This window comes from Sabethes cyaneus, chromosome 1, assembly GCF_943734655.1.
Source record: "Sabethes cyaneus chromosome 1, idSabCyanKW18_F2, whole genome shotgun sequence".
Taxonomy (NCBI): domain Eukaryota; kingdom Metazoa; phylum Arthropoda; class Insecta; order Diptera; family Culicidae; genus Sabethes; species Sabethes cyaneus.
Window position 1 is genome coordinate 20117892 of NC_071353.1, and position 12533 is coordinate 20130424.

A 12533-nucleotide genomic window follows, 5' to 3' on the forward strand; every position below is an offset into this window, starting at 1 on the left:
CTTTCATGAGGTAACACAGATTTCGTGATGATACAATAATCGTAGTTATTATTCCTCCACGGTTTCTGTTCAATTGAAATGAAATCTGAAATAAAATCTTGGTCAAGCATTAGTCGTCCTCCAACCGCTTAGCAGCGCTGTTATTCTTGTCCAAGTCGACCAAGTTGACCGGATGCAAATTTTCTCCGGCGTGAGCAGATGCTGCTGTGGGGGATGAGCATGTGATTTCGCCTGCTCTCCTATTGCTCCGGTGGGGCCGGTTTTGTGGATGAAACAAAAAAAAACTGAAACAGACCACAGGCGAGAAAAAGACCAAATTGTATAGCAATGTGCCGAATCCGGCACATCACCACGACCGACGATCACACCGCAACGCAACGCAACGCAACGCAACGAGGTGAGTGAAACTTCGAAAAACCAGTCGGTCCGGTCCAGTTGTTTCTTTTCGACAGTTTTCAAGGTCTTCGTAAGGCGATGATGGTTGTTGAATGGTGAGGAGACTTGAATGACCAATATTGCGACGACGACGGGGCGACGCGCGGACTAAAATGATGGGCGCGCATAGTCCGAATACCGACGACGACGACGACGACCGTGTGACACAATCGTACGACCAGGTGGTAAACCGCTCTCGTGCCCGTTCCGCCATTTTACCACCCAGAAGGGTTGGATTATTTAATCCAATATGCTAAAAAGCTCGCATCGCAGTAGGCTCTTGCGGCAGTTCTCAGGTGCGATACGGAATATGACAGTCGAAAAGAGCTCGATGCGCGAATAAGGTGGGAACCTTGTCCGTTATGATGCTGCTGCTGGCCTGAGTGGTGGGTAGTTAGCTATGAATATTTAAGTTCTGGTTTGTCAGGCCTTGAACGAGGGCAATGGACGCGCCTGGTAGCTGGCACATATGTAGCGCAGAAACCGGATGTGGCGAAAATCCTGGACGAGACGTGCGAATAAATAGCTTTTCGTTTATTCATATTTTTACACAATTTTGAGTGTCAGCTCTCAATCACAGACATGCAGCTGCTGACTGTTCTGTTGATTTCTACACTTTTCGTCATGAACTCCACAAGACCTTGGAAACACTGTTAATGTACCGGTTATTCTGGATGATTTTTAGCGTGTTGTCGCTGAAATTAATTCGATTTTATGTCTATTTAATTAATGTAAAAACTTCGTTTGATATTCCGAAATCATTTTTGCTTATTCGTATTCATAGTTATTGTAGTGGCATTAATGGCCAGGCTTGAAAGTCTAGCAGAATTAATCTGTTGGATTTGTTAGAGCTTGGACCATCATTTTTCACTTGTTTTAAACATAAAAATTAAACAGAAACTAGTTTGATTGAAATAATTAATGATGGTAAGCTTTTACAATTTAAGGATTTCTCGAATTGCTCTGCGAACTCATATTTATCATATCAAATCTTCTCCAAACATTGTTTGAAAGTATTCACAGTCAAATCCGTCGAGCCTGTGTAGCTTTCGCCTGGTGAGACGGTGCAGAATGTTATTGGAAGCAGTATGGTGCATCCTTGTAGTGTTCTTTGACGATGGGAAGCAAATGGTTCTTCCAAATGGTAATCCTGTAGCAGAAACATTGTTTCGTCCAAAAACAGAATTGCCGCTTGAACAGCTGCCGAAATCTTTCGACTCTTGCAATCTTCTGCTTTTCAATCATACCGTGCACCCGTTGATGGAATCAATCAAAGATCATTTTTTTAAATATTCTTCAAGGTTGACTGCGAAATTCCCAGCTTCTTAGCCATTTTACGTCCAGACTGCTGATCTGGTTTCTGGGAATTTGTCCTTACAGTGCGCTTACGACCAGGTTTGGGGAAGGCCAGGTCGAAAAGCCAGGTTCAAAAACAGACTTAACACAAATTCCCTTTTTACGTCCATGATTACCACGTCTTATAAACAAATGATAAATTCGAAACAAACTCGCAAGCTGTGTTGACATTTGAATACACTCTAAGCAAAAAATATGCAGACGCATCGATTATTAACATACTTTTGATTAAACAAAACGTTTGAAAAACACTGACAGTTATTACTCTTCACCCTGTATCTTTGAAATAGCATTTCAGTCATCGAATTGCCGTTTTCCTCATGTGTAAACACCACGCGTAATTAGCATTACATCAATCTCGATTAGGAGCAAAACAATCCATCACAACGATGGTGGCGAAGTGAAATGCAAAACTTCTGTTGTCTAGTTTGATCTTGTTTTTGTTTTTGCTTTTCTTGGCGCAAACGGTTGTGAAATGTGGATCAAACTGAGCACGAACTGGACGACTTTGAGTTGGAAATAGTGAAGCGAAATAAAAAAAAAACACTTAATAAAATAAAACATGCAATGAACTTCCAAGGACGCCGCCGCCGTAGTAGGCCTCTTCGCCGTGCACCGAACAATCCGCTCACTCTAACTCAATCTCAGTGCACTATTGCAGGCAGTGCAGTATTGCACTGCAGCACAAAATAGTCTCGGACCATGCATTGCTGTAATGTTTATCCGCGTTGCAAACCAGTTTCGCAAAAACATCGCAAAACTCTGATCTGTAGCCTACTGTATGTTTTGGCTGGTTAAATATTTTTTTGTTTTTCGGTGAACGTCTTCACAAATTGTGCAATTTAACAGTGTTAATTCGAGGATGTACTTGTAATTTGGTACTGATGGTTTCCATTTTCTTTCTTTTTTTTTACTTACAGGGGCAGCGAGACGAGCGTAGCGACGATCGACGATGGAGGGACGATGTGGGCCAGACAGCAGCACGCCGTTTCGGTGCGGCATGCCTTCAAACAGTACGGAACCAAGAAAAAACCAAACATGGTTCTATCGAACCTGAACATGACAGTCGCCAAAGGAACGATGTAAGTTGTTTGTTATCGTTGCATAATTTTATGCGAAATTGGGATTTCTGTAATCAATAATGTCTACCCTCCAAGCTGATGGTGGAAACTCTGCTTAATCAAAGCAATCGCTGGGGTTTTCCTTTTCCCAGCGAAAAGAGCCTCGACTCGTGAACAAACAGTAAACAGTGCATTTTAATTCAATTTATTTGGTAGGATAAAATCAGCGTGTACACAGAGGGGTTGGCTGCGGAATTTCCGTTATTTGCCTCCACCCTCCACGTGCGTTGCATTGGTTTCTCAGACCCGTGTTTCTTTGTGAGAAATTTACTTCACCAAACGACAATTAGACGGCTGTAGTTGCCTGCAAACTTTTCCATAATCGCTAATTCATACACCTAGTTACGAAGCCTACGCGCTGGTAAATGTGTGTGCGAGAACTAATCGACCGATTATCTTTTAGATTTTGTACGGTTGAATAAAGCCTTAATTCGTTCCGATTTCGGCAACCTTAAATAGTGTTTTTCAACCGTCTTTGCCCCGACCGGTGGATGAAGGATTTAGAAACATTCGCTTCTTGCGTCGATCTGCTTTCTGAGTGTGTTTCTCTGCACTGTTTACTTGACCGCTTCAGCCACATTTACACCGAGGGGCTTGGGCTAATTGCAGGCACTTCTGCTTTCGTATCTGTGGTCCACCCCGAAAAATAAAATGCAAGATTTTGGAGGCTTTTGCGAACGTAGAAAAAAATTAGTCAGGCTTAACGAAAATGGCTACCATCTTCAGCGAGTTTTACACGGTCGTAATTAACCCTCTAACGGGTAACATCGTAGAAATGTTGCGACCAAGCTAAAGTTTCGATTTTCATGCAAAAATAATTAGAGTAAATTGCCAATTGTTGCACAGCTAAGCACTCGTCGTGAAGTAATTTTACAGCAATTTGATGATTTTGAACAAATGAAAGCAAATTTTATTTGGCAAAACCGCTTACTCTACCGATAAACTAATATAAAATAGGTTCCCATAGTCATCTGTGTGGAATTCCTTACAAAAATCGTGTAAAATGCGTTTTTTGCATAGCAACTCTACACCCAATTATTGCACACCAAAATAACCTTCAAATTTTATTATTGTACACCTTACGCTCAATTGTTGCACCGCTTTGGTTTGATTTTTCGTCATTATGCTTTAGCATTATTATCAAGTTGTTCTATTTTTATGAACAAAGCCACTTATATATACTCACTTTAGGATTACCTTAGCATCCATTAAAACCTGGAAACCTAGCCATAAACGGTGAAAACGGGAAAAATCGCTATCCAGCTTTTTACGAGCCATAATGGCGGACGTGTTCGTAATATTTGACCGGCATCTTTGACATTTCACTAATACATCGCACGTCTTGTTTCCGCGCGTTCACGGTAAATCTAATGAAATGCACGGAAAGAAAACCTGCGAAGTATTAGGGAAATGTCAAAAATGCTGTTCAAGTATTACGAACACGTCCGCCATTATGGCTTGTGAAAAGTTGAATACGGAAAACTACGGCTCCCACCGCCTGCGTTGATAAACAAAAAGTAACATCGCGGAGAAGTGAACTGTTACAGAAATATAGGGGTTAGGACAAGCAAAACAGGCGTGCAATAAAATTGGAAGGAGTTTCGTTAGTTGTTCCAATTATTGAACTTACGAATTTATCGGCAATTTGTGTTAGAAAGACTCAATTTTATTCATTTAATGAGTATAGTAAGCTTTTATCTATGCTACGAAACCCACAGAACATATTTATTTGCATCTAACGGTTGATGAAAGCTTATTTTGTAAATCAACTTTCTTAATAATTTTGACAAGAAAATCGTATGGTGAAAGTGAAATTGGGACACGTGTAAGAAAATTTGTTATTAAGAACTGTATCGAAAAGTAATTACCAACTTTTAAAATGATTCTACTTAAAAATGGGTGAAGTAATTTTTACGTGCGTGCAAGCAAAAGTGTGTTTAAATATCTAAAAAAGTTGTGCAATCGATTTGTTTCGATTACTTTTTTTACTTTTCGCTAGGGCTCGGATTGATCTAGAAATCAGAAAAAAAATTCTTCACGCTTGGTGTTTTCTATTAACTAAATCGCAAAACGGTTTCAAGCGCACCACACAAGCGTGAAAATATCATCGAGAAATAAGGAAAAGAGTTATCCTTGAAGGATCTGCGTTGGTCCGGAAGAAACCCTGCTTCCAGTTAGCCCCGGTTGACTCTGAAGTAATAACTCATACCAAACGATACCAATTGGTAACCACGTCTTATTTGGCTAAAATACTTAAAACAAGAATTGCGATAATTCAGTGAATCAGAGTCAGGAACTCCGTAAAGACATATAAGAAGCATAAGAAGGTGTATAAGAAATCCGGAGAGGAACAATCTCGAGCCTAAATAAGGGCACGGTATCTATAAACGGATAATGGACAACTGCAACAACTGGGTCTATATGGAAGACAAAACTTACGTCAAACAGGACAGGATTCAAAAGCGCTTCCAGGGCCGAAATTCTACACGAAATCGGCGGAAGAGGTGGTGGACGATACCGACAGTACGATTACGCTGGAAAATTTTGGACAGAAGGTTTTAGTATGGCATGCTTTTTGTACTTGTGGTCTGCGAAGCGTATTTTCTTCACAAAGTGTGCAATAAATGCTCAAATTTACAAAGATGAATAATTGTAAAAAATATTGTGGCCCCTCTACAAACAGTATCAGTCTCCTCTCCCCTCAGTTCAGCTTGTACTATAGTGCCTTTCAGACAATGATATCCAATTCATCGTGAAAAACATCAATCCACCAAATTGTCCAGAGCTCCGACCAACTGAACGTTACTGGTCGGTTGTGAAAAAGGATTTTCAAGATGGAAGAAACAGTTTCCCAAAGCATGGATGAGTTCAAGAAAAATTGAACAGCAGCATCCAGGAAATGCACAAAAGCTAGTGTGCACAATTTGCTGGGAGGAGTTTCATCAGAAGTGCGCTCATTCTTTAGAACCTAATATTTTGGCTAATGTGAGCCATGTTATTGCTTCAAGTCGTACTAATCTTCAATAAACCGAAAAAAAATTGAAATAATAATCGTATTTCATTTTTATTCACGGATAGATGTTGCTAAAGACATTTCGATACAGTCCTTACGCTTAAAAATCACGCTGATTTACTCGGAAAATATTAAATAGTAATAGATGAATAATGAAATTAGCTAGCCGCTGTTGTTGTCAAATTATCCCGCATTTTGCACCTTACTGGACACCGCAGTCTAAAAGTGCGACAATGCGAATGCTGTGAGTGAGAAAGAGAAAGAGTGACAACTGCAATGTTGCTGTATTGTTTTGTCATATACATTGGCATTAGAGAAAATAATCTGGATTAATCCAGGTACAGCTGCAAAGCACAATACATTGAACACAATAAACCGTCGTGAAAAGGTGCAAACAATACGAAGTGTGCAATAATTGGCAAATTACCCTATCTGATGGAGTACCTGGTGAAGAGTAGTCTTATTTCTTTTTTTCGTTTTGCATGTCTAACGCTCTACTCACATTTTTTTCAATTCAGATATATTACAAATCGAACTGTCAAAGTGCATACCAATCGAACAAAATGGCTTCTACGATATTTTGGATAACTTACCGGATCATATTGAATGCTGCATACATTTTTGCAGCGCGAGAGATGGAACCACAAACAGACAAACAAAAATTCATGTTTCGCCTGCAGTGCTCGAGAGTGTTGAGTATAAAACCGTACAAATGTAAAAACCTTGCACCCTACAAACCCTGCAAATATTAGTAACTCTGTTTCAAGCAGTCGTCTACATTCAACTTGATCTTGGACCAGTCATCTCAGAAGCCGCAAGTCACTTTCGACCTGGTGGTGCCATCTTGCACGTTGAGTTCCACTGTTCCTGGTGCCGCCGGTGGGGTTGTTGAAGATAACTGTTTTAGTTTTCGTTACACTGTCGTCCGACTTTTGCCAGATGTACGATGGGAATCTCTTCAAGCAGTGACTGTAGTTCGTGATTCATGCGCCTCCGTTACTCTCCGTTTTCAGTTAGTACTCCACCAAATGGCACCAAATATCGTGCGCAGTACCTTCCGCTCGAACACGCCTAAGGCGCGTATGTGAGCAGTGTCACGGCTACAAGTCCTACTTTATGGACTTTCATGAGGACAAGTCCTTTTTATGAACTACCGGTTTAATAAGAGATTTGTACATGGTCTGCTTCGTACGGCGGCGTCTGCTGTTTGATCGTAGGCTTTTGCGAAGGGCCAAGTAGGCTTGATTTCCCGCTTGAAGGTGCCGCTGGATCTCCTTACTGGTGTCGTTGTCCGCGATCACCAGCGATCGCAAATACACGAATTCCTCTACCATTTTCAGGATGCCGCCGTCAACGGTTACCGTCCGCGGGAGACACGCGTTTGTTTTCTTTGAACCTCTTCCTTTCATTTATTTGGTTGTCGACGCATTTATTTTTAGCCCAATCCTCCTAGACTCCGCTTTCAGTCTGGCGTAGATTACCTCCGCCGTAGCAAAGTTCCTGGCTATGATATCAAAGTCATCTGCAAAGCCTATAAATTGGTTACCCTTAGTAAAAATCGTTTCGATGCCTGCTCGGTGGATAACACCCTCAAGAGCGATGTTGAACAGCGTGCAGGATAAGTCGTCGCCTTTTTTCAACCCTCGCCGCGTCTCAAAGCGACTCGAGAGTGTCTCCGAGATGCGCACGAAATATATCACTCGATCCAATGTAGCTCTGATCAGTCACGTCAGTTTATGCGGAAAATTGTGTTCGTGCATTATCTGCCATAGCTGGTCTCGAGATCGACTGTATCGTCTACTGCTTTGAAATCAATGAAGATGTGATGCGTGGGCAAGCTGTACTCCGGACATTTCTGGAAGATCTGTCGGATGGTATGGTCCGTTGCAGCGTGAGCCCCCATGAAGCCCGCCTGGTAATTCTCTACGAAACCCTGTACTATCGGTGACATCGGTGAAGATCTGGGAGAGTATCTTGTAGGCGGTGTTTACCGGCGTTGTGCCGATCACCCTTTATGTAGATGGTACAAACCACTCCTGCCATCCATATCTCCGGTAGCTTCTCATCCACCCAAATTTTGGAAATGATCCAGTAGAACCGTTGCCAGCGTTTGTCTTACTTCCTTTTTGCTTACAAAGGAATGAAATCAGAGCTCTCCATTGCCCACGGTTACCCGCCATGGATTTTACCTGTCGCCAGGACAGGTTCTCATCAACAGCCCGGATGTCGTTGGCTAATCTGCGTCGCCATGAGCCTCTGGATCAGCCTCTTCTACGCTGTTATGTGGATTCCAGTCGAGTGCACCACGTTTCGCAGGCAACATTGCAGTTGAAACTTTGGGTTGTCGTAAGAAGAGTGATCTGGTTTGGGCTCCAAATGTTTCGCAGACCTGCGAAGGCACCCTGGCCTTCCTGATCCGTGTGACTAGTTATATCAGTCTTGGTACCATCATCGGGCGTTGTCTCGCTGCCAAGATATTGAAAGGCGTCCACCTGTTCAACTTGCTGTCAGTTTTTTCGGCGATGTTCATAAAGCTCTTCCGCTAAGAAGTTCTTATCCGCGGATTTGTTGGTCTTCAGCAACCCGATTTCTCGTTTGACTTCTTGGAAATTAGGTGCCATCTTCCATAGGCACTCCTAGGTTAACTACCGTTCCGCTTCTTTCTACAACTTCGCCACTGAGGTATTCACCAGAAAACTGCTTCCACCTGTCGCCCACCTCGTGCTCGTTTGTAATTAGATTCCCTCCCTCGTCCCTATTCGTGTCAGGTTTCGGTGTGTAACCCTTACGAGTTTGGTTCACCTTCTTGTAAAACTTGTACGTTGAAATTTTTTCCGATCTCTGTCCTTCTTTTGGCGCTTCTTACTCCACAGGAGCGTAGTCAGCTAGTACCTTACTCGTCGTTATTTGGCCAAGTACTCCCTAGTGGTAGTGGCAATGCTCAGATAACAGCAGGCTTCTCAATTCTCATCGTTTTACTGGCAAAGTGCAGAGGACGGATTTTCTCACTCCATGTCGGATGTTACCTTCTCTGGCAAGTGACGAGTATTTTTTGCTTTTGCAGTGCTTTGCTGTTTTGCTCTGCCCCCAAATGAGCTTCAGTTTTGTTTCATCCATTCAGGCATTAGTCGGAGGGAGATCAAACGGTTGAACAGAAAATGAAAGCTCTTGGTCGTTGAGAGAAGCACATTGCTCTGTCTCTGTATGCTTAAGACGAGTAAAATCAAGCCTGGATAAGAGCGAGCGTCTTTTGCCTCAACCGTTTTCGAGGTTTGAAGCACCTAACTCCTCGGAAGAAGGCAGTGCCTCATCCCGTATTCGCATGTTGTTCTCGGATGATCACGGATTATCTAGCCGCCTGGTGTTTACTCCAGGAGGACGGCATGGTCAAAGTCAATATCCGCACCCCGTAGGGAACGTATATTCGTGATGTTAGACAAGAACCGGCCATCTATGAAAACGTGACCAATCGGGTTTATTGTATGTTGGTCATCCCAAGTAGCAATTCTAAAGCCACTTGGTTTTACTTGAATTTTATAAAGGTTTTATTGCAGTATTGATCATTACCTCTGGTTTTATTGTGTTACTGCGCAATACCAAGTGTATACGAGTCCAAACACACTTATAGTCAGCTAGAAAACCATATAAAACTGCTAACAATACAAATTTATTGTGGTTGCTTATATTACCACGTTAAAAACATGTCATGGCGGGTGTTGTGGGTTCGAATCCGGTTATAATCTCAGAGTATAGCTTGGTTCGACCAATGCACCTTCCAGCATTGGACAAAAGGTAGGAGTCACAACGACCAGTTGTTAAGCGTAGCTACTACAGATTACTGATTTCCTACATCGTAGCTTACCAAGTTTCCATTTGTCGCCCTTGTTCCATCGCCTAGGTCGATGCGGAATTACTAGGGCCACGCTTCCGACCCAACCAACACCGAAGCTGAATTGAAATGCTACTGATTTGGTTACAGCTGATTTAACTCTGAATACAAGTGGTGGACGCTGAATGAATTTAAGCAAAGGCCTCTGTATTCTATAAGTGGTTAAGCAGCCAATGAATGCGCTGTAAATCAGCTGCTTTACATAACAGTATCACAAGCAGATTAGACGCATCTTCAACGTCTCCACAACCCGACAATATTCTCAATAATTGTGCTATACTAGCTGAATAAACGATTTGTCATCTTAAAAAAAGGCCTCCCAAGAAACATTTATGAACTGATTAAACATTTTAGCAGCCATTATTATTCAGCCATAGCTGAATATGCATCGAATAAAATTTATGTAAACAATTCTACAATACTTATTCAGTCAAAATTGGAGAACTCATACAATCTATTTCATTTGAGGCAAAAAAACACTTATTAAGTAATTGTATCGCTCTTTATATAACCTCTGTGCGCCTTGTTTCCAGCTTTGCGCAAATTGGTTATTTATAAAACGCGCAAAAGCTTCTATTAAGCTCCATTGCAGCTTCGAAAGCAGCTATTAGCAAACCCGAAGCTTGATAAAATCACCAAATTTAGATGTTTAAGAGCTGAAAAAAGGTTTTTATTTCTAAAACTAAACCATAGAGTTCAGCACAGGTTGAATAAATTCAGCCATAAAAGCTTTTGATCAGCCTGAAATTGTTACTTAGGTAGCAGCTTTCAAAGCGGCAATGGAGCTTAATAGTGGCTTTTGCTTGTTTTTAAATAACCAATTTGCGTAATGCTGTCAATTCTATTTTGAGAACGAGAAATAGTTTTACAATGCTTTTTCAGTCGCTTAATCAACGTCTCATCAATCTTTGTGCTAAACAATCCGCTTCTAAACAGCCATAAACATCAAACCGTTTTACGGTTGCATAAAAGTGTAAAAGTGGCTTTATAAACCAGTAAAGGCTTTCATTAGGCTCACAGCTTTCAAATTACTTTAAAACTGCTTAAGGGTGTTAAAGTGGCTTTACAAACTAATACCAAGCTTCCACACATACTGTCAGATCATAAAATTTCGCAATTCGACTGGCAGCAAAAATGTATCTCAGTTATCAACATTATCGACTGCTTCAAGTGTAAAGATATTTTCACTGTCTGTTCTGCAGATGCACATGGAGTGGATAATACGGTGAGTGCTTATGGATCAGAAGATGGCGATACAATACCCGAAAGATGACGACATACATTTTTAATTAGCTTGCATATACGAATTCAAGTTATTCGAAATCTAAAATATAGCATACGACGGCATAGCAAAATAAATAAGACGCGTTCTATATTTTCTAATTTAAAAACAGTTTATTTTTGGCTGCATAAAGGTTGATGAGACGTTGGTTAAGCGACTGAAAAAGCATCGCAAAACTATTTCTCGTTCTAAAAATAGAATTGACAGCATTGCGCAAATTGGTTATTTAAAAACACGCAAAAGCATCTATTAAGCTCCATTGCAGCAGCTGAAAGTAGCTATCTAAGCGACAATTTCAAGCTGATCAAACGTTTTTAGCTGAATTTATTCAACCTGTCGCTGAACTATGGTTTAGTATAAGAAATAAAAACATTTTTTCAGCTCTTAAACATCTGAGTAAAGCTTCGGGCTTCCTAATAGCTGCTTTGAAGCTGTAATGTAGCTTAATAGAGGCTTTTGCGCGTTTTTAAATTACCAATTTGCGCAAAGCTGGAAACAAGGCGCACAGAGGTTATATGAAGGGTGATATAACTGCTTAACAAGTTTTTTTCTGCCTCAAATGAAATAGGTTGTGTAAGTTTTTCAATTTCGTGAATAATTATTGTAGAATTGTTTACATAAATTTTATTCGATGCATATTCAGCTATGGCTGAATAATAATGGCTGCTAAAATGTTTAATCAGCGCATAAATGTTTCTTGGGGAGTCTCGTGACGAGGCTGCCATCTTGTAATGTCGAGGCAATACAGCGCCTCCTTCCCTGACGGTATACGACCCTAGTTTGCACCTAGGTTGGTTATCCGATCTCCGCTAAGGTTGCTCGCATTCCAGCTGGTACCACGAGGATGTAGGGATAGGAATTGCTGGATAAGAGGATGATGATGTTTTTTAAAGGACTTTCCTCTCGGAGTCATATTAGTTCGTCAGTGGTGGAACTTAACTCTTCAATACTTCACTTTAGATCTCAAAGCAAAAACAAAGCTTGTGTTCAATGCATTCTTACTAAAATTTCCGGGCTGTTGCTTTAGCTGTTGAGTGGCAGTGTTGCTGGAACTGCAGAACTTCTGGCCATGTTTTGTATTAAAGGGCTTTAAGGTTCAAATATGCATCATTGATTTCTGGGCTTTCAAAAGCAGTTTTTATACCCATCACAAAAATGTACCATTGTGCTCTGAAAGATGCGTCAATTTGACAGTTAACCCATGGCAAAACTGTCTAAATAAGGTTTTGCACGGACGAGCATAACCTCACTTCTTTGACGTCTATCAGTGGTTTGTTTACATGGACTTGGAACTTGGCTTAACATGTTGAAACTGAATATTGCTTAAGGCCTTAACGGTAAGTCAGAAAAGCACAAAAACTGCCATTCCGAGTAGTTTGGAGGGCGACACTGCTGGATAATACGCTTTTAAAACGTTTAACTCCAATTTATGCATAT

General features: G+C 41.1%; 1 protein-coding gene across 2 annotated transcripts in view; it reads left to right on the forward strand.

Annotated features, from left to right (window-relative positions):
• Positions 1-12533, forward strand: part of LOC128732781 (ABC transporter G family member 23) — a 77875-nt gene that overhangs the window by 43940 nt on the left and 21402 nt on the right. For both annotated transcript variants that reach the window (XM_053826155.1, XM_053826156.1), the window contains exon 3: positions 2712-2873. In XM_053826155.1, the coding sequence (XP_053682130.1) occupies positions 2712-2873 (162 nt within the window). The remainder of the gene's footprint in view (positions 1-2711; positions 2874-12533) is intronic.